The sequence below is a fragment of the Myzus persicae genome, unplaced genomic scaffold (genome assembly GCF_001856785.1).
Source record: "Myzus persicae strain clone G006 unplaced genomic scaffold, MPER_G0061.0, whole genome shotgun sequence".
Taxonomy (NCBI): Eukaryota; Metazoa; Arthropoda; class Insecta; order Hemiptera; family Aphididae; genus Myzus; species Myzus persicae.
In genome coordinates, this window is record NW_019103345.1 from 116,043 (window position 1) to 140,819 (window position 24,777).

The 24,777-nt window shown below is 26.1% G+C and overlaps 3 protein-coding genes across 8 annotated transcripts; 2 read left to right on the plus strand and 1 right to left on the minus strand.

The window, feature by feature from the left end:
- The first annotated feature begins 5,543 nt into the window (after nucleotides 1-5,543).
- LOC111034337 (heterogeneous nuclear ribonucleoprotein A1, A2/B1 homolog) lies at nucleotides 5,544-10,302 on the plus strand. Of its 2 annotated transcripts, none has more exons than XM_022315500.1 (7): nucleotides 5,544-5,804; nucleotides 7,251-7,508; nucleotides 7,579-7,789; nucleotides 7,868-8,047; nucleotides 8,134-8,322; nucleotides 8,391-8,611; nucleotides 10,207-10,302. In XM_022315500.1, the coding sequence occupies exons 1-6, from the start codon at nucleotides 5,802-5,804 to the stop codon at nucleotides 8,600-8,602; spliced, it is 1,053 nt and encodes a 350-aa protein (XP_022171192.1). In that variant the 5' UTR covers nucleotides 5,544-5,801; the 3' UTR covers nucleotides 8,603-8,611; nucleotides 10,207-10,302. The 2 variants fall into 2 exon arrangements, with proteins under 2 accessions (XP_022171192.1, XP_022171191.1); XM_022315499.1 differs by lacking the exon at nucleotides 10,207-10,302 and adding an exon at nucleotides 9,269-10,086.
- A 3,561-nt stretch (nucleotides 10,303-13,863) lies between these two features.
- Nucleotides 13,864-16,418, plus strand: LOC111034338 (histidine protein methyltransferase 1 homolog). Of its 3 annotated transcripts, none has more exons than XM_022315501.1 (2): nucleotides 13,864-13,975; nucleotides 15,652-16,418. In XM_022315501.1, exon 2 carries the CDS (start codon nucleotides 15,671-15,673, stop codon nucleotides 16,412-16,414), a length of 744 nt encoding a protein of 247 aa, XP_022171193.1. In that variant the 5' UTR covers nucleotides 13,864-13,975; nucleotides 15,652-15,670; the 3' UTR covers nucleotides 16,415-16,418. The 3 variants fall into 3 exon arrangements, with proteins under 3 accessions (XP_022171193.1, XP_022171195.1, XP_022171194.1); XM_022315503.1 differs by lacking the exon at nucleotides 13,864-13,975 and adding an exon at nucleotides 13,990-14,205; XM_022315502.1 differs by lacking the exon at nucleotides 13,864-13,975 and adding an exon at nucleotides 14,271-14,398.
- A 2,584-nt stretch (nucleotides 16,419-19,002) lies between these two features.
- LOC111034331 (dual specificity protein phosphatase MPK-4-like) lies at nucleotides 19,003-24,638 on the minus strand. Of its 3 annotated transcripts, none has more exons than XM_022315492.1 (7): nucleotides 24,257-24,638; nucleotides 23,920-24,051; nucleotides 23,622-23,718; nucleotides 23,345-23,431; nucleotides 21,928-22,076; nucleotides 20,009-20,108; nucleotides 19,003-19,938 (listed from the first exon to the last, which is right to left on the minus strand). In XM_022315492.1, exons 1-7 carry the CDS (start codon nucleotides 24,330-24,332, stop codon nucleotides 19,617-19,619), a joined length of 963 nt encoding a protein of 320 aa, XP_022171184.1. In that variant the 5' UTR covers nucleotides 24,333-24,638; the 3' UTR covers nucleotides 19,003-19,616. The 3 variants fall into 3 exon arrangements, with proteins under 3 accessions (XP_022171184.1, XP_022171183.1, XP_022171185.1); XM_022315491.1 differs by having other exon boundaries at nucleotides 19,003-19,941; nucleotides 24,257-24,634; XM_022315493.1 differs by having other exon boundaries at nucleotides 19,003-19,941; nucleotides 24,208-24,301.
- Between the last annotated feature and the right edge of the window lie 139 nt (nucleotides 24,639-24,777).

The following is a 24,777-nucleotide window of genomic DNA, read 5'->3' on the forward strand; positions in this document are numbered from 1 at the left end:
GTGGCTAACGTATAAATAATAAGTAATAACAATATAAAATATACTTACATACTGTCTCTTCTTAGAATCGTTTTTTGTATATTATAATATATCATTGAATTCAAATTTAATACCAATCATTACAGATTTGCAGCCACCTTCTAAGAATCTAACCTGATGTACAAAAAAGCGACATCCATTTTTTATTTATTTTTTATTTTCGTGTCTGTCATCACGATTTGGGGCAGTAAAAGTGCTTCGATTTTCTTAACACCAACTTTTCAGGTAGAAAAGTGAATCTAGTTGATGCATTCAGGAGGTCGAAATTTAAAATTCCCAATAGTTTTCAAAAGCGTCAGGAAAAATCAACAAAAGATTAAAGAAAACCTGAATTTTTACTCATCAAAACCAGTTTTCGAAAAAATCGATTTTGGTTTTTAGAGAACCTCTAAAAAAGAGAGACCATAGATACATGCAATTTTCACTGATGTTTTTGTTAGCATTTTCTAGGTATTCGGACAATTGACACCCGACGGTTTTGCCGATATCGGACTTTTTGCACCCGATATTTATAGAACACGGACAATTACAATTGACACCGAGCGATTACGATTATGATTACGATTACAATGACGATAATCGTGAGTAGGTAAGTACCTATAGACTATAGGCATTAGGCAATAGTTATTAGTTACTAGTTAGTGTCTGTTGTAATGTAGTGTGTACTCAGTTTTATTTAAAAGTAATTATTATCATAATATTCATTCAATATGGACTCAGAATGTTCCGATATAATTGAAATAATTAAAACAAAAATGATAATTAATGATTATATTTATGTGTTCCAAAAAGAAGTTGGTGGTGGGCTCAGATATACTATTGTGTTCAACGAAAGAAACATTATTGTAAAGGTAGTGTAACGATAAATTCGTCCAAAAGCAAAATTTTAAAATTTCAAAAACATTCTCATAATCCTGATTCCACTGAAGCTGAAGTATGTCGTGCCTTAAATGCGATGAAAGAAAATATAAACAATTTTGATATTCCTTCTAAAGTGTACGCAAAAGAAGTTACCAAACTAACAGACGTAGCTGCTTGTTTGATGCCAAATGAAAATAACGTAAAAAGAAATTTAAGGAGAATCCGTAACAATTCATATCCTACAATTACTTCCAAAGAATTCGTATTAGAGGGTAAGTGGACGATGACAGCAGAACCTAATCAGCAAAAGTTTTTATTTTATGATAATCGATCAATTAATAGTCGTATAATTATATTTGCTTCTCAAGACTGCCTAGAAACAGGGCCGTATTAGGGCATAGACACTATAGGCACTGTGCCTAGGGCCTACGAACATTTTAGGGCCTACGAAAATGAAATGCATGGCTACGATTTTTCTGTAATCATTTTTTTTTTATTTTAAGTCAATTAACTATCTGTAGATGTTGGCACAACAAACAAAATATTGTGTTTGACATTTCTCATATATTTACACTCAATGTTCGTTATCGTAATTCGTAATAATTACTTATTGAAATCAGATTGGATAAAACCAATAACCGATAAAATGCATACGGTATACAGGTAAACTACTGTGTATGATGAATGAAACCACGATTACGGTTTAGAGTATTTTAGGGAAATAATATAAAAATAATATAGTTCATGTAATATAAATAATAATTATCGACCGCGGACACACACACACACACGCATCATTCATCAATATTCAATATATTGTGTAATAATAATAAGAATAAGAATTACATGCGATCATGCGAGACATGATCGGTCGGCAAGGAAGAAAATGCAAGATGGTATAAAATAAGTTGTTTTTTATGGTTTCTGGTAATTTAATTTTAAATAATATGTTTTGAGTAAAATAAAATGTATTTTAAGATGTGTTAAAATTGTCATCAGATAAAGTTATAATTATAAAAGTTGATATTTGATTTTCATGTTGTAAATATTTTTGTTTTTGAAGGCTTAAAACACTGAGATTCAACACTACCTCTCCCAAACATTGTGTTTTTTAATCATTTAAATACTGAACACTACAGGACCGTATTTTAACATGGGTCTACTAGGGCCTACGGTAGAGTTAATCCGGGCCTGCCTAGAAATATTATCACAAAGTGATCACGTGTTCATGGACGGAACATTTTCGTCATGCCCTAAAGGATTTTATCAACTTTATGTACTACACGTAATTTATAAAATGAAACCTTTATCTGTCGTTTATGCGTTATTACCAAAAAAAAACACACACAGTTTATGTAGAACTTTTGATGACTCTCAAAGACACGTGTTCATCAGTGAAGTCATTTTCTATTGATTCTGAAATTGCTATGATAAAAGCGATTGAAGAAGTTTTTGAAGACAGCGTTTCCATACATTTGTGCTATTAACATCTAAGTCAAAGTGTGTGGCGTAAAGTCCAAAATCTTGGTTTGGCAACAAAATATAAAAAAGACAAAGAATTCCGTTGTTCAGTACGAATGATCAATGCATTGGCCTTTTTACCACTTAATATTATTGAAAAAGGTACCATACTCATACACGTACATAATATATACATATATTTTTTTTTAATTTATATATATTTTTTATAGGTATGAGCTTATTATATGACATTTTTTCATATGATGATGATGATATTTTAACATACTTCGATGTAACATATGTTAATGGGCCGTACAAATTAATTAACAATACGCAAGTTATGTGCTTCAAAAAGAGACCATCAATGTTTGCTCCATATATGTGGAATATCCACAATGCCACAAAATTAGGTTATAGTAGGACTAATAATGTGTCAGAAGGTTGGAACAATAAGTTCCAACATTTAATTAGATTTAAACATCCACATATATATACATTTATTTAAACTTTACAAATGATGAACTCCATTAGCTCAATAGAGATTTTAAAACTAAATACAGGAATTCAAATAAATTGTAAAATTTAATCAAATGAAGAACGGCTTAAAAACATATGTAAAACTTCTCAATTCAAAACAAATAGTGAAATTATTAGTTTTTTAAAAAACGTATCCTACGTAATTAAACATTAAATTTTTAATATTATCTTAAAATTAATACAAAATCGTTTATCTTTTCATTTTATTAGAATAAACTTTTCAATTATATTATTATATTATACGATTATACACTGATTATTCAGTATTTATAAATTTTATATTCGGTGTCAATTGTCCTATCAGTGGGTGTCAATAGTCCTATTATTGGGTGTCAAATGTCCTAGATTCCATTTTCTATACACCATACAATTTTCAAAATATTTTAACTCGAACTATTTATAGGCATCGCATGAAATTGTCGATTATTATTTGTTTTTTCTAAACTATAATATCAATAAAAAAATGTTCGTTCAGTCAAAAAGCTTGTAAATGTAATACAAGGTTCCTCGTAAGTTGTCGTTAGTGGAAATTAAAAAAAAGTTGAGCGTAAGTCCACAATAATTTTGATACTCGTCGAATAAGTTTATATTAGTTTAGTATGCTAATATCTACCGTAATTTTATGTTGGTCAAGTATGATAAGTACCCAATACGTTACAAGTTCCGCGATATCGCACTAATTTAAGCCACTGTTGGGTACACTTCCCATTTTTATCTATATATACGTAAAAAAGTTATTGTTTTTACGTATGGAGTAAAATGTTTGGCACACTTTTTTTGTACATCGATTATAAGTTGTTTTCAAAATATTACCTTCCGAATCACGTTTTCGACTATTTTTCAGAACTTTTTTTAACTCATCGCCACAAATTGTTTGGTTTTTAATTTTTGTACATGTTTGATAGATTGGTAATAAACCGAGTATGTTTAAAAAAATTTCGCACATCTCTTCATTTTGAATCATGTGTCGATATAAATAACTCATATAGTAGACAAACTCATAATAATAATTGCCTAATAACTAATAATAAATAAAACACAGTAAAACCACACATAATCGACACGACTCACAAACACACACTAAACAGGTATAATTTAAAGGTGTACATATAGTATAATTTGGAGTTTCGATAAAAGCATAATCATATATAATTGCAAAATGATAAAGTATAAATAATATACTGCAGCATACGGTCATACGGACATACTAAACAATCATACAATTACGGTAGATAGCGAAAATTGGACGAGTACCATCATTTATGAGCGTCTAAAATTCAAATTTTGAAAAATGGGTAAAAATCACTACAATTTGCAAATTATTTTAGATTAGACATTTTTCATTCTTATTCCTCGATAGTTCTAGTGAAAATGAAATTAAACAATTCGCGCATTTGACTGTTTAAATTTTCACATTTGTACAAGAAGCGGGTCAGCGCTTTCCGTGGTGGATGGCGGGGACAGAAGTCGCAATCATGACGCTATACATTCAAAATACATATTTCAAATAGTCTAAAGATTGAAGGTATCTAAAAATCTAAAGGTATCGTACAAAATATGTATACGTTTACGATGGACGTTGCTTATGGTAATATTATAGGTCACCGATATTCTGGCATTTACCTCAAAAGGCCATAGTTTTTCTGTTTCATCAAGGGGGCTATAAGAAAACTTTACTATTTACCAAAAGGCACCACGAGTCAGAAAAGTTTTTTGAATAGCTATAAATAATAACTATAAATAATACTACTAAATAATAACTATAATAGACATATCAACTGATTTAGTTAAAATATTAATTAGTCTAGTTTTGACATTACACTACATAAGAAAAATATTAAGTCTAAAGGTACTCTATTTCACTCTATTCCATTCTTCTATTTTTCAGAATATGCCATTTCTGTTCATCCTTCGCGTCATCCTGCTATTGAAATCTGTTTTCCACGGCGGCTAGCAGGCAAGGTGTCACTTGAGAATGGTCAGAAAAACCGATTTTGGTCAAACATGTTCGTTAGTGAAACAAAGTACAGACTACAGTTCTACACACCTTAGCTATGATGGAAACCTCTGATGACCACGGTTCACGTTGAACGTTGTAAAAAAGTTCTCCATACAAAAGTTGAAAAGTTAAAAAATACTATTAATTATTAGTTTTGTGTAATGTGACATTGTCACTTTAAAATGTTGACGTAGCTGTTGATAAAATAGTTAGTAATAACAGATTTGATATTTTTAACGCAAAACTTTCTAAACGTTCCGAAAACGACAAAAGCTGACAAAAAATGGAAACTTGATTAAACTCTCGAACTTTTGATTATGTAATACACTTATTTTATTTTATAGTAAATGATAAGATGAATAATTTATTTGACGATACCAGAATAAATATATTTTTTAGAAAGATATAATTTATAGATTATATCGTGCTTAATCGAAAGAAGCGCGCTTTCTACAAACTTTTATTGTTCCAATCGCAACTGCAATGATCGTTACTACCACTGCCACACACTCAGTGCTGCCACCAGACCGTATTGGTGGCATAAGGCGTTGGATAATGGATAACTTGCCAACTCTGTGTTTATTTTATTTATTTATTGAGTTCAGTGTTTAGTGTTTACGTTTCAAAGTTTCATAGTTCATTCTCTCCTGACGCTTCTGTGATTTCTTTAATAATTATAAACAAATTAATCCTGTGTATTGTAGGAGTAGAATTCTTCTCGTCTTCAACTTTTTAGAACTTTAAACATATCTATCTTTTTATTGTTTTGTTATTGTTGATTATTATTTTAATTTTGACACTAATCATATCTAATTTATTATTTTATTTGACGTTTACTACCAAAACATTAAACAAAACGATCTCTGTTTGCATCTACTTAAGATAATTTGTACGACTCGTAATCATGGTAATACTATACACATTTAAATTAATTAATTGCTTAACATTTTTAATTGCTTAATGCATGACATAGTGTTTAATATTGTTTTACCGTACACACAGTTTTTCCTATATTTTGTTCTCTGATTTGAAGTGTGAACATATTATAAATTGATAGTTTTATGAATATTATTTTTTTAACATTTTATATGGATTACAACTACAATTCATCAGAAGGAATAAAACCTATTGCATATCTGCTTAAATAATTAACTAAAATTTAAGCTAAAACTATATTTCACAAGAATATGTAACTTTTTAGTGTACCTAAATCAATTTCAAAAACTTGATTTGCTCCGTTTGTATTGTAATATTTTTAATGAATGCTGAATACTGTTGCTGTTGACAAACATTTTACCATAAATAATGAATTATGACAATTTATTTTGGTGATAGTTTCTTACTCAAAATTTAGGCAATTTGTAATTTGCATTCTAATAAATTTAGATACCTATTTTACTTCCTATTACCTACAATTAAATTAAAATATTTTTAATTGAACAAATTTTTTTTTAAATTTATCTAATACCTAATCAACATGCAATAATTATGTAGTTAAACGAAATTACAGTGTCATAAAATAGTATTTATATAACTATTTGATTTTACTTTTTTAAAATTCAATATTGCCACACTTTTCTACTAATCAAGTAGTTGATTATATAAATGTAGGTATCATAACAAAACAATAATTCAAAATTTATTAATTTACTATGATTGTAATTTTATATTAAAAGATTTATTTTTATCTGATTTCTGTTATCATACTAATATGATTGATGAAAGAAATGAGTTTAGACCAAATATTATTTTTCTCTGACCCAAATTCTCTGCCAAGTTAATACACAATAAAATAGCTATGCAAACAACTAATTGACCTGATTTAAAGCTTTAATTATATTGTGTTATGAATTAGAACACGTCCTGCACATTTTTCTTTCTGTTCTAGAATATATATTTTTCCTAAATTTGCTTCCTAATAACTATTATTAACGTTCATGTCATAACTTCTGTTACTTATTTATTAGTTATTACACAACAACAATACATTTAAGCATTGTTAGCAATACTTTTGAGTTTTGACCATAGAGTTGTATCATTAAAATAGTTTGCATATTTTAAGTATTTCAAGTATTTTCCAGCGCTATGTTTTATTTACAATCCTACAATTAGCAGGAAGTATTGTTTAAAACAAAATTACTAAACTGTGAATTATATACATTTTTGGAAACAAAGATTATTTTACAATGTTATATCTTATATGTCACCATATTTATTATACATTGTTTAAAATGTTTAATACTGTCATTTTTTTGTATAACCTTTTGATAGTTAATCATCAATCAATGTTTGAAAATAATTTTTTATTCTTCAAATACAAATTTAATGTATTCTATTTACTTTTTTGTTTTAGAGGGAGCCTGAACATTTACGTAAATTATTTGTCGGTGGATTAGACTATAAAACTACAGATGAAAATCTCAAAAAATATTTCGAACAATGGGGTGAAATTATGGATGTTGTTGTTATGAAAGATCCGCAGACTAAACGATCAAGAGGATTTGGCTTTATAACTTATGCTGCAGCTCATATGGTTGATGATGCACAAGGTGCCCGTCCTCATAAGATAGATGGTCGGACAGTCGAACCTAAGCGTGCTGTACCAAAAACTGTAATACAATATTAATTAATTGAGATTAAAATAATTATTTATTGTTTATTATGAATATATATTTTAATAGGATATTGGAAAACCTGAAGCAGGGGCAACAGTTAAAAAATTGTTTGTAGGTCTGTTAAATGACAGCATAACAGAAGAAGACTTAAAAGAATATTTTTCTCCGTATGGTAATGTTACTTCTGCTGCCCTAGTTGTTCATAAAGAGACAGGGAAAAAAAGAGGATTTGGTTTTGTTGAATTTGATGATTATGATCCAGTTGATAAAATATGTTGTAAGTTACAAGTACCTATGTATATATGTGTGTTTTTTACTAAAATATTTTTTAATTTGAGCATATTTTGTTTAACAGTAAAAGGATCGCATATAATAAAAGGGAAAAAAATTGATGTCAAAAAAGCATTGAGTAAAGAAGAAATGGCTAGAGTAAATGCTAGAAATAACAGTAATTCTGGAGATAATTGGGGCAATGATAATCGAAGTGCCTGGGAACCAACAATGAGAAATTTTGGAAGAGGTGGAGGATGGAGAAGTAAAAATCGTTAAATTTATTTATAATATATTACTTGTGTCAACAATACATACATATTTATTTCATTTAAATTGTATAAATTTCAGGTGGTAATGACCCTGATCCATGGGAGTCAGGCCCTAGTTCTCGAGGAAGTAATTGGGGAGGTCCATCAACTAGTGCTTGGGATAATAGTTTCAGTGATGGCTATCAACAAAGTTTTGGTGCTGGACCCATAAGAGGAAGTAATGGCCCTTTGCGAGGTGGTGGAGCAGCAAGACCGGGACCTTACAATAGTAATACAAAATTGTAATTACTATTTAACAATACTATTATATTAATTTTATTTTATGTTATTTCTTAGGTGGTTTTGACAGCGGTTATAATGATTTTAGTAGTGGATTTAGTGGCAGTAATTTTGCTAGTGGGGAAGGAAGTGGTTTTGGTGGAAGAGGAAGAGGAGGTGTTCGTGGAAGAGGAGGTGGCCCTGTAAGAGGAATATCTGGAAGAGGTCCTGGAAACCCAAGTCGTGGTGGAAGGGGTGCTTTTGGACGAGGTGGAAGAGGAAGATACTAACTACATAAGGTACATCAACATTTTTTTTAAACCTTTATCAGTTATTAACATCAAAAAATTGTATCTTAAAACTTAAATATACACATTTTGATTTTACGCTTAGAGCCATTATTACATAGAATTTATAAAACCACTAATTACAATAAATACTTAAATTGCCAATGTTCTATAAAAAAAGGTACTTCTTAAAAGTAGATTCGTTGACATTTATTTTAGTTGAACATATATATCTGTAACAAAAATGAAAAGTGTAGACTCTTAAATCGTTTATATTTATAAGCATCTACAAATGTATTTAGATGTATTGATTTTTTATTATTTGGAACTACCTAAAATCTAAATTATAATACCCGAATATGCAATTGATAATTTTTACTTACTACTATTCCTAATAGTTATTTGTTATTTATTACAAATTTTAGTTATTGCTTTAAATTTTTAGTTCAACCTATTTATATTTGTGATAACATATTATTTAATTAATTGTATTTATCTATTATCTATATGTACATACATATTTAAATTTGTATTTTTTACAATCTAAAATTTGTCAATTAATTAATTCTATTGAAATGTTGTATGATTGGCTCTAAGTCGTGACTAGTTCTATAAATATTTATTTATTAATCAGGTTTAAAGTAGAATATTTGTTTTATTTGTGCACAGGTTAAAAAAAGTATGAGCTGACCCAAAATGTTACATAAGGGGTTTGGGTCAGGAGAATTCCAACCCGCAGAAATTTAAACTTGTGCAGGTCATCAGGAATCTTTTATAAAAACTATTCCTCAGTTTATATTGACAAAAAAAGAAAGGAATCTTAGGCTTAAAGATTTGTGTGTAATTTTTTTTCTATCTCATATGTGTCTTGATTTCAACATTTTAGTGTGAGTGATAATTATTCTTATAAAGTAGTAAAGATTAAAGTCAGTATTATTCAGAACTGTAAGCAAATTTTCCAAATTAAAAATTATGTAGTAAGTTAGGCTTAAATAATAAAGAGATAGGTTTAGACAACATCCACAAATTACATTAGAGTATAGATAGTATTAACAATTTATTATTTTTTTTTTTTGATTGATATGAGAATTAATGATACTGTTTTATATCTTATTTAGAATTAGGAACAATGGATCATTATTTAGCTAATTGAGTTTTAATGAAAAATTTCATAATGTAGTCCAATTACCCTCTTAATGATTTATGTTTGTGTTTGATCGTTCTGCATATGTCAACTAATTTAGGAAATATAGTGTGTAATAATTTATTGAGTATAGTTACTTGTAATGAACATTTTTTTTCAACTTATAATAACAGTGTTAATTATTTAAACATAATTATGCATAATATTTTAATCTATATTTTGTGTGTTGTATAAACACATTACTATACTTATCAAATAAGTTTTTCACTATGCAAATTCTTAAGTTTATTCCTGTCTTTCGTTAAAAAAAAAAAATAATAAAAATAGTGTAAAAATCGAAAAACTGTACAATATTTATAATTTTTTTTAACCTGACTTCCAATTTTGTATCAAATCAAAATATATAATATTAATAATTATTGTTTTAAAGATCTCATACTGATTTCGCTTTTTACAATTTTAGGAAATGAGTAACAACTTACAGTATACAAAATATACTGATTTAATGTAATAATGAGTTTACATTAGATTATCGTATCCTTATTTTTTAAAGAAAGTAGTAAGTATATTATCATCATATTCAAAAGTCAGATAACTAATAAAAAAACTGCTATTAGTTTTTAGAATTTTCTTTTTAAGTTAATAAAAATTACTAATTGTAAATACTTAAAAAGTAATAATAAATTGTATTTTTATCAAACATAATTTTTTTTGCAGTCTCTTAGAAATAATGTTTATTTATTTATGCCTAATGATGGGTTTAGTGATTAAATTAATTATTAACATGTAAAACAACAATATGCTTAATACAAAATATACAGGCTATTATATTAGGTTACCCCATTAATGGCTAATATCAAAAACTTTATAAAAATATAAATTTAAAAGATATGACACTCGTAGTATAATCTAATATTCAAGTTCATATGATTTATGACAAATTCATAAAAATTAACAACTATAATATCATCTTTATACTAACTAAAACTCTTTCTGAAAGTTATAATTTTGTATGGTTGCGTATAAGAATGGGCAAAACTGCAATAAATTATCAAAAATTTGAATTTTACCTTTGTTTTTTCTTGAACTCTAATCCATAATTTACTCAAACTTTTGAACTTCAGGGTAACTTAACTTTAAATTGAATTAATTTACCCACTTAAATTTTGAACACAAATAAACCTGATGAGACTGATAGGAAGTTATAATATTAACTATTGACATTCTTGGTACTCAGTTTAAATAGAACTTTATATTTAGAATAGTATCAATATCGGAATGTTCAAGTTAAAAGTAATTGATTTTGAGTACTAATTTCCAATATACTTTCTCAATGTCTGGGGTGTTTGAGAATTTGATGAGATGGGAAATTCAAGAACCCATCTCTCTTAGATAATAAAACTAAAAAAAGTCAATGATAAATAAGTAAATCAAATACAGTCCAGCAAAATATATAAAAATAATGATAATACTATAGTTTTTATATTTATAACTTAATTCTTTATATGTTTATAGGCAAAGTTTACTCTGTGTGCTTTTTGCATGGATATGTCATATGGTTTTTTTTCTTAGCATGATGATTGGTGAATAACTTTTAATGTTAGGATTTTATTTAAATTATGTTGATTTCTATTCAATTTTCTTGAATTACAAATATATAATATGTTGTATATTATTTAGTTTTATTTTGATGTGGTTTTTCTATTAATTAATCTCTTCAGTATCCAATTCGTGATTTATATTATAATATAATACATAATCAATTATCATTATTTTTTTAAGACAATTTTTAACTAAACTAATTGCTTTTTTGCTAATATTTTATTTTCTATTAATTGAATAATAATGGCATTGTTTGTGTTTAGTAGACAGAATTTAGTTTTATTGAAATAATTTGGTAGCAAGCAATTTTATTCAAATAAGTACAAATGATCTATAGCTTAGAATGATATAGACTATATCAATTAAATAAGATGAAACACAGTTTTACATAGTTATTAAGACCCAGGCTTGTATGTAAATACTAAACTCGTGTTTTGATTATCACAGACTATTTTGATCATCTTAATTGAACGATAGGCCAGATATAATGTGTAGTTTTCTGAAAGTTGTATACATTATAAATGTTATAATTTGCTTTTAATACCATATCAATTATTGAATAAATATTAAATTAAAACATTTTATTTGTATGCTATTTTCTTGAATATTTTTGAAATTGTTGATGCTTAAATATGTACATATTCTATAGTAGTTTTTTGCTTAAGAATCCTGTTTTTAACTATCAGTAGGCTAATAGTAACTATTCTGGTGCTCTGGGTAAAAATTATCCTTGATTAAACATCATCTATTTTTCCTTAATATTTATTTTTTTAATTAAAGTTTTAATTTACGCAACAATAAAAGAATACAAAATGTAATTAATACTTTTAAAGGAGCACAAAACACAAAAAATAAGTTTTTTTTATTTGAAAGAATGTTCAATTCTAAGGATAATGGTATAGGTTTTACAATTCTACTCACATTAGTGATGAGCATGATTAAAGATAATCGTAATATATCTTAAAATCGTAGTTATGAGCAATTGAAAAAAGACGTGTGACGTCACTGGTCACATTACGATGGTTCCGGCCCAGTGACGTCACGCGGCTATTCTACATCTCTTAATATCTCTTAAAGTAAAATTTTTTTTTTCCATCGTATCTTCACAAAATCTTTTCATATAACCATAAATACAATAATTTAACATTTAAAAAAAATGTAAAGAATTTTTTTATTTGTGTTGTGTGCTCCTTTAATTTTATATTTGTTTTTTTTTCTTATTAGACAAATAAATAATATATTGTTTTTATTTATTTCAATGGCATGCTAGATAAAACTCCACCACTCTTAAACCACCTAAAATAATATTAGAACATAGTTTGAAATTAGTGGGGCAATAAATTACCGAGTTATTGACCTACTCATGGTTAATAACTAAGGTGTCTAATGACGTTCATCAATTGTACTTTAACACCTACCAATGCTTTTTATTTTGAATGGTATAAATTATTTATATTTGTTGTTTAAACAAGAAATATCTTGCGTAATATTGTTAGTATACCTACCTATTTATCTTATAAATATTTTAAACAACAAAACATTTTAATAAAAATTACTTACAAGAATAAATAGCCTCTTTCCTCGTTTATGTCATTGTTGTTTATTTAGCTTATAATGCCACAGGTTAAATAAATCTGTGATTATGCCTCTTTGCATAGATCGTATATATTCTTTTGATAAAAAAAACCTATTTATAAATAATTTTGTGTTATCAATTTTAACGTATTTAAACATTTTAAATTCAACTTAATAATATTAAATTTTCCAGATATTTAAGATGCTGTAAAAGTAATTTGTAAGTACTAATAACAAAGTAAAATCAATCATTGTTGATTTACTGTTTTTATAGTTGTTAAATTTACAGATTATTGAGATAATCTTCAATTAATATTTTATGAAAAATAAAGTATTACACTATAATAAATAAAATTAATAATAATGATAATTTTAGTAAATTATCCTGAACAATTGTTTTAATTTTTTAGAAATATAAAATTGTTAATAATATAGAAAAGGATATAAGCTTTTTGAAGTATATGCACTGAATGATTTAGAGGGTAGGCATGAATATATGAATTCCATTAATTACATTTTACAAATTGTGTATTTTAGAAAAATTTTTGTTGTCCTACAAAAGAAAAGTTGGATCCAAAGATCCATGGTTAAAATGTTTATTAGGGTATCTTAACATTAACTACTCAAGTATATTATAACTTATCGAATTCATTTTTAAATTATTAATATTTAATTATAATTTACATTGATTATTACACCACTCACAAGTTAATACAAATCAAGGACTAAGATATAATCATAGACAAGTAGGTTTACTAATATTATTATATCTTGGTCCGTGATAAAAAAAAAATACATGATATTATTTACTATAGATATTACCCTAAAACAAAATAGATTTCCTCACATGTCTTTTATTCTGTGCTTCTATTAATATTATTGTATTTTTTATTAATAACCACCATGTATGTATTTATAAAATTTATATTTTATTTTCACCAGAATATTTCTCAAAAAAAAATGTTGATTAATTTTTGAAGATCGCTAAAAAATTAACACCATTGTCATTTCAATATTTTATACATAAGGATTAAAGAGAAAGAAGAAGTGATTTAGTAAGTAAGATCTAAATAAATATTTTTTAAAAAGTAAAAAAAATTTAATTAAAGTGTTGAGAAGCAAAAAATATTTTTAAATGGCACCACTGTATATACTGATATGGCAAAACAAGCTGTTATCTTCGCGGATAGATAGACCTTTTTATCAGTGGTTTTCTTTAACAGTATAAAAAATTGAGCGTCTAGAAAATTGTTATTTTACCTTTTAAATTTAATTTAAAAACAAAGTAAGTTCGTTAACCGAAATATTAAATTAAATTTTAATTCAATCTTTTAAAAATTAAAATATGAATGGTGGGTTCTATTATATTTACTTAATGGTAGGAATTTACTGATTTGTTTAAATATTATCAAGAATATGTTTATTGAATAATTAATTTTTTTGTATGATCTACAAAACAACTTTACAATTATAAACAGGTCAGTAACACCATGCTAACATGGACTTTCATTTTTAATGATCAATATTTTATTTATTTATTTTAGTACCTATCTTATATTTGACTAAACAAATTTAATCAGAATTGTTTTTAAAGTAAAGGAACAAGACTATGTTTTAATTAAATGTTAACTACTTAAATTTAGTTCAATGTTAAAAAAATTAAATTAAAAATATTTAAATACCTATTTAATTTTTAAATTTTAACTACCTTGTGCACAATAAAAAAAAAAAAACAATATTGCGGGAATCTGTAGTCATAAAATATTATCATATAAATATTTATAAATTTGATATACTGCAAGTATTTAATATTTTGGTATAAATCTAGTTTACCGCTCCCTCAAAATTTCTGTTTGTTCCAATATTTATTTATTTTATAAAATTGTATGGTAAATAAAATAATAATAGTGAATCATAATGTCATATTTTTAATAGAGACCTTCCTGAAAAACATAGTTACTAAACGATAAAAAATATAATTTACCAATATCATGTTGAAAAAATCTATTTAATATTATTATAAAATTATACAATTTAAACTTAATTCATATTTTTCCTAAAAATTTACTTACAAATTATTTGTTTTTTTATTGTGCTCTTAGATATTTTATAGAATAATACCTACATTCAGTTAAATTATATAGTCATTTTCAAATCCCAATAATATCCCATCTTTATATCTTGAATTTGAATATGTATCTTAAATATTAACTTGTCTGTGAATAATCCCCATTTACAGTACTAACAAAATGTTCTGCATGATGGGTTCATTAATAATAGCCATTAGCCAATACTATAATATTGTCTCTGCCAACTCCCATTAAATCTTCTCTTTGGATAGTTGGAATTATTGTGTTATTATCTTTGTTAATTAGGTGAGTCATTAAATGAATCACATTTTATTGAGTCCATATATTTTATAAATAGTAAAATCCCAAATATACAGATTTAGCTATTAGTTTTAATACTAAAGTTGCATGGTGTTGTGATATTTTAAAATATCACAAAAAAAAATATTTTAGAGGAGTTGGAACAAATCACAACTTGTGATCACATTTTTTTTGAAGTATGTTAATTTGTGAAATCATGTGATCATATTTCTTTTATAGTTGTATACAGATTATTTTTATAAATATTATGGTACAAATTAAAAAACAAAATAATAATTTGTTCAGTTTTTAATATTTTAAATTATAATCTACGGTTAAAATGTGTATTCATTTTTTTTCAGACGAAATTGATGTTTAAAAATGTTCAAGTTCAATTTTAATGCCGTTGAGTTGGATGAGTCTGATTCTTATGAAAATGATTCCCATGTGATCAAAACAGAAGAATTAACTAATTCTTATGCGTTGACCACCTTGCCATTTACAGAATTGATCATTGGAGATAAGTCTTTAAAACTAGTAGATGAATTTCCCAATTCATTCAATTCAGATCTCATTCCGGGCACTTATGAAGGAGGATTTAAACTTTGGGAATGTACCATTGATCTCTTAGAATATCTAAGCAATAATACCAAATATTGTAAAGAAAAATCAGTGTTGGATTTAGGCTGTGGTACTGGCCTTTTAGGCATTTTCACATTGATGTCTGGAGCTCGGAATGTTGACTTTCAAGATTTTAATAAAGAAGTATTAACCAATACAACTATGAAGAATGTATTAGTAAATTGTAAAGAAAGGTTAGAAGTTTGCAAATACTTTTCAGGCGATTGGAAATCATTTACTACATTTAATGAAGATACCTATGATCTAATTTTGACATCAGAAACTATATACAATGTGAACAACTATATGAAGCTTATCAAATTATTTGAAAAAAAATTAAAACCATCAGGAAGTATTTTATTAATTGCTAAAAATTATTATTTTGGTGTTGGTGGTTCGATTACTGAATTTTTAGATTGTTTAAAATCTTCTAAAATGAATTCGGATATTGTTTGGACAAGTACAGACGGAGTTAAAAAAACTTTGCTCAATATACATTTTTGATTACTTTAGTAATTGTTTATTAATAATGTAAGAACTAACAATCAAATAATGACATTGTTTTTTTTTATTTTCATTTTGTACATAGTTAAAGATGGTAATTAATAAACATAGTATTTGTTTAAATGTAATATTACATTAATACACTGATCTTTTTGATTTTGTACAAAGAGAACAATAATGTTTTTAGTTTGTGAACATTAATTTTTTGGATAGATCAAAAAATATGTTTTAAAAATTAATAAGAAGATTGTGAAGGTTTAATAACTTAAATTTACAAAGGTCTCATATAGTCCAGTATAATCGTTTACGGATAGGACATTCATTATTACGTATTTACATGACTAGTAGTCACTCATTTAAACTTGGACTAAACGACTCGCCACTTTGTACACTGCACATTTCCTCCTAATGAGTATATGTGACCTTCTTCATATTTTATTTAACTGCCCTGCTCTCCGACTTAAAAAACTAATTCTTTTCAACACTCTTATGTCTCTTAATATTCCCATCAACCTTTATTCCATCCTAAACTCTAATTCTGAAACAGCTATCAAAACAATAATTGCCTTTATACAAGAGGCTTGCTTTATTTTATAGTATATATAAGTACTTAATTTTATATTGTTTTATTCTTATTATGTAATTGTCAAGATATCATAGTCTATACTATCTATACTATATTTATAATACAGTCAACTCGCGATATAACGAATTTCCAGGGACCGAGAAAAAAATTCGTTATATCGAAAGTTCGTTACATCAAAATTCGTTATATCAAGAGAATATATCAATTGAATTCGTTATAACGAGATTTAAAGAGATTGTACATATTTATCTAATAATTTTACTATTCCTATACATATGTATAACATAAATGACTCATAAAAGTATGTATTTATTCGACAGAAGTCTTATCTTAATTGGGATACTGTACTTGAGTGTCCTATAGCATGATAATCATCAGAAAAACTTCGTAATCTATTATAGTATTATGTGATAATAGCAACATACTTATTTTTATATATTTTTCGTAGAGTTATACACTAGAGACATGTGTATAATCTTAATTAAAAATTCGTAATAGAAAGCTCCAAATTTATAAAAATTCGTTACACCTCGAGAGTTTTGATCAAAAACGCTTCGCTACATCGAGGGGACCAAAATATATTACATTTGTTCGTTATACCGCGATATTTTCAAGGGACCGGTAGTTTTATTCGTTATATCGAATTTCGTTAAATCGCTAGTTGACTGTGATAAAAAAAAAAGAAGAAGATTGTTCAACTAGGAACATTGTTAATAATTTATAGAAATCATCCACATAATTTTAAATATAATTATTATAATTAATATATTAAATATTTATTTAAAATAATAACTACCTATAATTTGAGAAAAACAATGTTGAATTCCAGTAAACAGTTTTATTTTAATTTATCATAACGAACTAAGTTTTATTGCCTACCCTATTAAAATATTATTCTAATGAATAATTTTAATACCAAATGTGAACATACTTTTATAGTATATAGGTAACACATTATCAGTGAATAAGTGATGTATTTTGAGTAAGTACTAATAATATTTTGTATAGCCGAACAAAATATACAATTATGTTTTATGAAAACATACCCCTTTTTCCTTTATTTTTCTTGTCGCCTTTGATAACTATTGGGAATTTTGTCCCCAAGAATTTGCCAATTTTATTCACTTTCCTACCAGAAAAGTTGATGTTGAAGAAAAGCAAGCACTTTTACTGCCCTTTACTGGCCTACCCGTGACGGCAGAAACAAAATAAAAAATTAAAAAAACTCACCATTGTAAAATCAATAAACTCATCCCTCAGAATCTATATTGAAATTTGAATATATAGTTTTAAATTATAAGTCGTAAGTATTCAGTTTTGCTGAGCATTATTAGAGCAATAGCAAATGGGTACGGTTAGGGGTACCTATCAAAATGTTAGTCCATTATTCTGCTCTTCATCACTTAATATTTATATTACATATGAATTATGAGTGGAGTTTAAATGTTTATATGATTGCATATTTTTGGATTTTTGTCAGTGATCTTTATAAATTGTAATAATCTTAAACAAAGGACTAAATTTTTGTGTACAGTTTGACAACATTTAATATTTATTGCGTATTAAGGTGTGAACTGCATACATTTTTTTTACTATTACCTAATTTTTAATTTCTTTTGCCTATATTGTTAAGTGCATAACAATTTATGCTTAACTTATAAGTTATCACTAATACGCTACTTGTTTTTATGTATCAAAATACTCCAAAAATATTCTGCTTCAGATTATGAAACAAAAAATGTAACTATTGACATTCTAAAAATAAAATATGATATTAAAAAATATAAGTGTCTTGCATTAAAAACCCATTTATAGATATAATAAAATGATGCCAGTGATAAAAATTTAATATAAAGAAAATAGTGGTTAGAACAATATCATTATTTTTATTGAAATTGTTATACAATATTCATTATTATGCTTGTTTTATTTTAATACTAAAACATGTACATGGAAAATAATTATAAGTTAAACCTTAAAAGTTTGAATGAGCTAATTATTAGCCAAATCAATAAAATATATCGGGTATAATTTATGATTACCACACCAAAATTTGGTGTTCTTAATATTCAATATTTCCATTGGAGTCAGTAATATATTCTCAGTCATGATAAAAAAAATGTGTATAATAAAATAAGGTTAAAAAGTGTTTTCATATAGGTACTTCAGTCTACATTTTATAAGTATTTTTATTATGAACACTTTTATAAAAAAATTTCTGTTAACATTAAACAAAAAATACTTATTTGTCATTTAATAAGCTACAATTTTAATAAAATAACTGGTTGAATTTGTTGGCAGTATTTCATACAAACTCTTAGATAAAATGTAATTATGGAGTAGAGTATTTTCACAGGTTAACTTCTTCAAACTGTATTCATATTCAAAATGTTTTTAAGCGGATGAAGTTTACGCTAATGACCTAATTTTGACTTTTATGAATATAAGGGTCATTGGTTGTGTATATTTTGGATTTATTGTCTTAAATATCAATAATTTAATAATTTTTAATACCTATTAATAAGTGAATAACACATAAAAAAACATGAAAAAAAAAACACAAATTAACACAAATTCAATATCCATTCAGAATATCATTGTCAAGATAGTAGGTTTTCAAACAGTAGCCTGAACATTTTGCAAAAATCCACTGTAATCTATTTTAGATGGCACAAAATAAAATGCTGGAGATACTTTTGCACCGCATTGACATTGACATCCCATTGTCCAACTATATGAGCCAAGTTTAGAACGACATTTTGGACAGTTGATCTTTCCACTTTCAGATTGGCTCACTGACATCCAAGTCATCGGTTCAATAAATATTGTGTCTGAACATAACTGGGAGCCTGAATAATCTGAAGACAATTTTGAATCTTTCCATGACAATTTTTCATTGATATAATGGGGTAATAAATTTGATTGTAAAGCTAAAATCCTTCTAAAATAATGATAATATTTAACAGGTGATTGAAATACAATATTAATTATTATAATTGAAATAATACCGGCATTTACGGCACCGATAAACTTTTGGATCTGGTCTAGCACATATTAGAGATGGGTCTGCTTTAATTACGTCAATACAGTCTTGTGGCAAAATTTTAACTAGAACAAAAATATAAATTTAACAATAATATATAATTAAATTTCTCATTTTTGATTCTGAGATGAATGTATTCAGTATAAAATGTGTAATTTTTTTTTTTTGTATTTACAAATGTTACAGTAGAAAACTTGACCTTAAGGTTAGGTTAACTTCAAGGAGCGATTTTGGTAACAAATTGGGTTAGTTGCTACCATGCCGGCCAAAAAACTTAAAAAGAAAGAATGGGAAAATTTATATTACACCAGTTTTTAAAAATGAATAGACATGTCATCAATTTTAAAACATTTTAGCTTTTTTTTGTACTTAATTTATAGGCAATAGTAGTATTACTTCTTTTGATTTATGCAAGATAAAAATTTTATTTAAAAATGTTTGTGAGTAAAAAACCATGAAAATAGTGTTAGGTATTTTATAAATTGTTCCTTCAGTAAATAAAATATATTAAAATACACAGTTTTAGTTTCAATATTCATCAAAATCACTACAATTTCCAAATCGTTTTGTTTTTATTTCATCGCCTAATTTTTAAAATAATAAATATGTCCATAAGTAGTACTAAAATTTTTTTATAAAGATTAATGATAAAATGTCAACGACATTGGATGTTCAAACATAGAAAAACAATTTTTGTAACTATTCGGGGGACTTGAAACTTTACGAGGGAATATTAGTATGCTTATTAATATTTTACCATACACAATAGTCAAATGCATCAATAGTTAAATTTAAGGGTGTGCTTTTGCAAACTATTGATATTATCTTTATATTGTACAAATTTATTATTGAAATTGATCATTGATAAACATTTTTTTAACACAAATTGTAACATTTTAATTGTTTTGTACAATTTAATGATTTATTAAGAGTGATTTTTGTATACATTTTTCCAAGCTATAGAAGATTCCAAATAGGTACTGTACAATTTTTACTACTAATCTTAAATTATCATCTGAATTATATTATGTTTAATCATTTATGATTTTAAAAAAACTAATATATTTTTACATTATGTATCTACCTTGGTGACATACCCAGGATTTTAGTACAGCGGGTCAGCTTAATTCATGAGAAGCCACTGGTGTAAGCGCGTAGAATCAACTTACTAGGAATGTATTAGAAAACTGCTGGCAAATCACTTCATTTATTTCATATTTTGACTACAAAATACTAATTTGTCTTATAAACTTACTATTTGGGTACTGTATCTACATATAAAAACAGTTATATAAATTAATTGCTATTTAAACCGATATTAATAATTGTAAATCAAATTAATGGGATAATTTTTACTTGGAAGGTTTATTCCATAAATAATTGGTACGGTATTTGGGACTTGGAAATATTATAAATGTAAATAAATGTACAATAGTATAAAAACCCTGAAGACGTAACTACATCTTTTGTCTTACCTAACTAGATATCATTTGTATTATTGAAAAAACGAATAATTATAAAAATTTTATTGATATCTGATAACACCTTTTTAAGGCACAACTCAGCTCATGATTGTTATATTTTTTTGAATTTCATACAAAATGTTGAAATGAATGACACCCCTGACAATAATAATCGTAAACTATTTAAATTTTAGATTAATCTTACATATTGTTTATTTCTACCACAAACCATCTAACCTATTGATACATTCAGTTCTGTGGTCAGTCAGTTTTGACTCAAAAGTAAATAACAATATTATATGATTTTATAAAAACCTTATATTTACTCAATTATGAGTATATTTTGTTCTATAGGACACTTATAACACCAGGTAGGTATACAACAATTTATTCAATTTTATTATTCATTAAAACTACATACCTTTTTTTACTTTTCTAGCAGCTATTTTCAGTCTGAATAGTTTAAATTGCATATTGTTTTTGTCAATTTTCCATCCCAGAGTTTCATACAAACTAAGTTGTGCTTGAAATCCAATATTTGGTAATGCAGCTGCATTTTTAACTTTCACTCTAAAATAAATTAATAATTAATAGTTCTCTTATTTCTTTAAATAATACAGTAAAATAATAAAATAAAATGAAGGACTGAAGACACTTATGAGCACCTACCTAATGATTAATCAAATCATTGTTTAAAAAAATGTTGGAATAAGTACTATGCTCACTGTCCACTTTAATACATTTAATAATTAAGCGTTGAGATAAACTTATGGACATATTCCTATGTAGGATAAACCAATTAATTATTAAATATGGTTGTATTTATCCCACCATACATAAATATTAACAATAGTCACTGGATAACCGATAATAAGTATGTATCATATTTTTATCAAATAGACTTATATAATATTGCATTTACTACAGTAGGCTTTACTATAGATACTTACTGATTCTTGATAAATAACAATGATTATAATTGTTTATATATGAATACATACACAAAATAATAATTAATAAACAATCTTCAATTAGGTATGCAAAATTAAAAACCAAATAAGCCATAATCTGCTGGTACAAATTAAGGGTTTACTTCATTTCAATAGAAAGAAGCTGATCAATGACCAATCTATATTCAACAACTAAATATCTATTATTTGGTTGACAGGGTAAAAATCATTTAAAGCATGCCACTATATGTGTATTAATTGTTGATATTTAAAATTTTTAAATTCTATAAGACACTAGTAGTAAAAATATTTAACAGAAGATAATTTACACTACTTATTATTTTTAGTATGTAGTTGATTATCATTTTTGAAAAATCACAGTAGGGCATTAGTGTATTACCTACCATCAAAATAGATCAGACTACAAAATTGTTACCTAAGAAAACCATATTATTCATTCTTTCTTTCATACATAATATTATTTGTAATATGTTTGTATTGACATAAAATATAATATTATAAATTATAATGCATGGCCTGTAACGAAAAGCTACTTAAAATAAAAATAAAAATGCAGGGTGGTCCAACCTCTTATAGTTCTAAACCCAGTTTACACATTTATACAAAAACTATACCCCCCCCCCCCTTAAAATTGTAAAAAATAACATTTTCAGATAAAATTTGTCAACAATTAATTTTCAACCTCCTCACCACCAAAAAAAAATTATGGATACACCACTGATGATAACTATTAAATGTATTATATTATTAAAATATATATTTAGTTCATTATTTATGCCTTGTCTTCAAAGAAGGGTCAACAAAGTTGGACAAAACCTGTTATAATGTATTTATGTATCATTGCCTAATAAATATTTATCTACATACCTTTGGAAAGCATCATCAAAACTAATTTTATACTTCTTCATAATATAAGCTGTAATAATTGACGCACTCCTGGATATTCCATAATAGCTAAAAGTACATTAATACATTTTTGTTATATAAATATATATATGATTTAGTAAAATTTGAATAGTTTATAAAGAATACTGATTAATATAAAAGATTATTTTTGTCAAAACTAAATACTTTTAAACGGTTTAAATTAGTTACTACCTATATATTTTGAAATAAATACTTAAATTAATGATCATTTACTTACCAATGCACAAGAACAGAACTTTTTTCTTGACCTTTTTTTATGAACTCATACGCGCTATCAAAATGGCTTAAAAGATCTTCACCATCCATATCAGTAACTATAAGCATGCACAATTTAAATAGTTAAATTTAAAACCTTATAATTATCAACTAAATTATAAATAGACATAATGAATACACAATCTAGGTTATTTGATCTAGTAGAGATGAGGTTTAATAACTACTTGAAAATGAAATATATATGTGGACAATAGTGAAAAATAATCATATTTATAGATTCATTTTGAAAATGTATTTACCTTGTATATATTTAACATTAATGTCTCTCAAATCTAATATAATTTCTGGTAAAGGACAAGAATCCACTGTAATTATATAGTTTATTCCGTTGCTTCGTAAAAATGTTAAATCTATGGCAGCTGTTAGGTTTCCTAAATTAAAACAATATGTTGATAAATTTATTTCAAAACAAATTAATATATTTGAAAATTGATATACTTAAAAATTAATAAGGAAAACATAAATTTTACAACATGAAATATTATAACTTATTCTAGCGAATACATTGCATATCATAGCGTTATTACTTTTTCTCATAAAAATATGCTCCAAGATATAATTTAATTTTGTTTTTACCTAGCCATAGACCATCTTCAATAGAAAATACATGTTTAGGACCCGAATCGAAATCATCTCTACACAGATTTGACATTATAATAGTTAATAACACAACATAACATTGGTCATCAAGTCAAATTATTATTGAAATAATCGTTTAGTTTACAACCCGTAGAAATTATGAATATATTTTTATTTACCAAATCAGGTAAAAAACCAAAATTTAACAAGTTATGAATGTAAAATATCGAATCTTCCCACTTTTCAGAACTATTGTGACTGGTTAGTAGTAAGTACAAAGACTAGGAAGCAGTAATGACTAGTGAGTACTCAACTACAACTGACCACAACTGAATAGCGAGCTGCTGTGAGACGTCAATAGTTACAGATAAAAGATAAGTGAGCATAAAACAAACAATGATAAGAAAATAATATTCCATCTTTGACCAATGGTGGTTGACATGCATATTACACACATATTTTATACATTCCGTGTCTTTATCATTTTTGCTATCACAAACCTTGCTACTGAAGTTAAA

Bases quoted from the DNA above. Each gene is read 5' to 3' on its own strand.
- LOC111034337 (XM_022315500.1), top strand. The intron at 7,790-7,867 runs GTAAGTTACAAG...TTTGTTTAACAG, and splicing joins TCCAGTTGATAAAATATGTT to TAAAAGGATCGCATATAATA. The intron at 8,048-8,133 runs GTAAAAATCGTT...TATAAATTTCAG, and splicing joins AAGAGGTGGAGGATGGAGAA to GTGGTAATGACCCTGATCCA.
- LOC111034338 (XM_022315501.1), top strand. From the start codon at position 15,671: ATGTTCAAGTTCAATTTTAATGCCGTTGAGTTGGATGAGTCTGATTCT.
- LOC111034331 (XM_022315491.1), bottom strand. From the start codon at position 24,332: ATGTCAAATCTGTGTAGAGATGATTTCGATTCGGGTCCTAAACATGTA. The intron at 24,052-24,256 runs GTAAAAACAAAA...GTTTTAATTTAG, and splicing joins TGAAGATGGTCTATGGCTAG to GAAACCTAACAGCTGCCATA. The intron at 23,432-23,621 runs GTAAGTAAATGA...ATGTACTTTTAG, and splicing joins AGTTCTGTTCTTGTGCATTG to CTATTATGGAATATCCAGGA.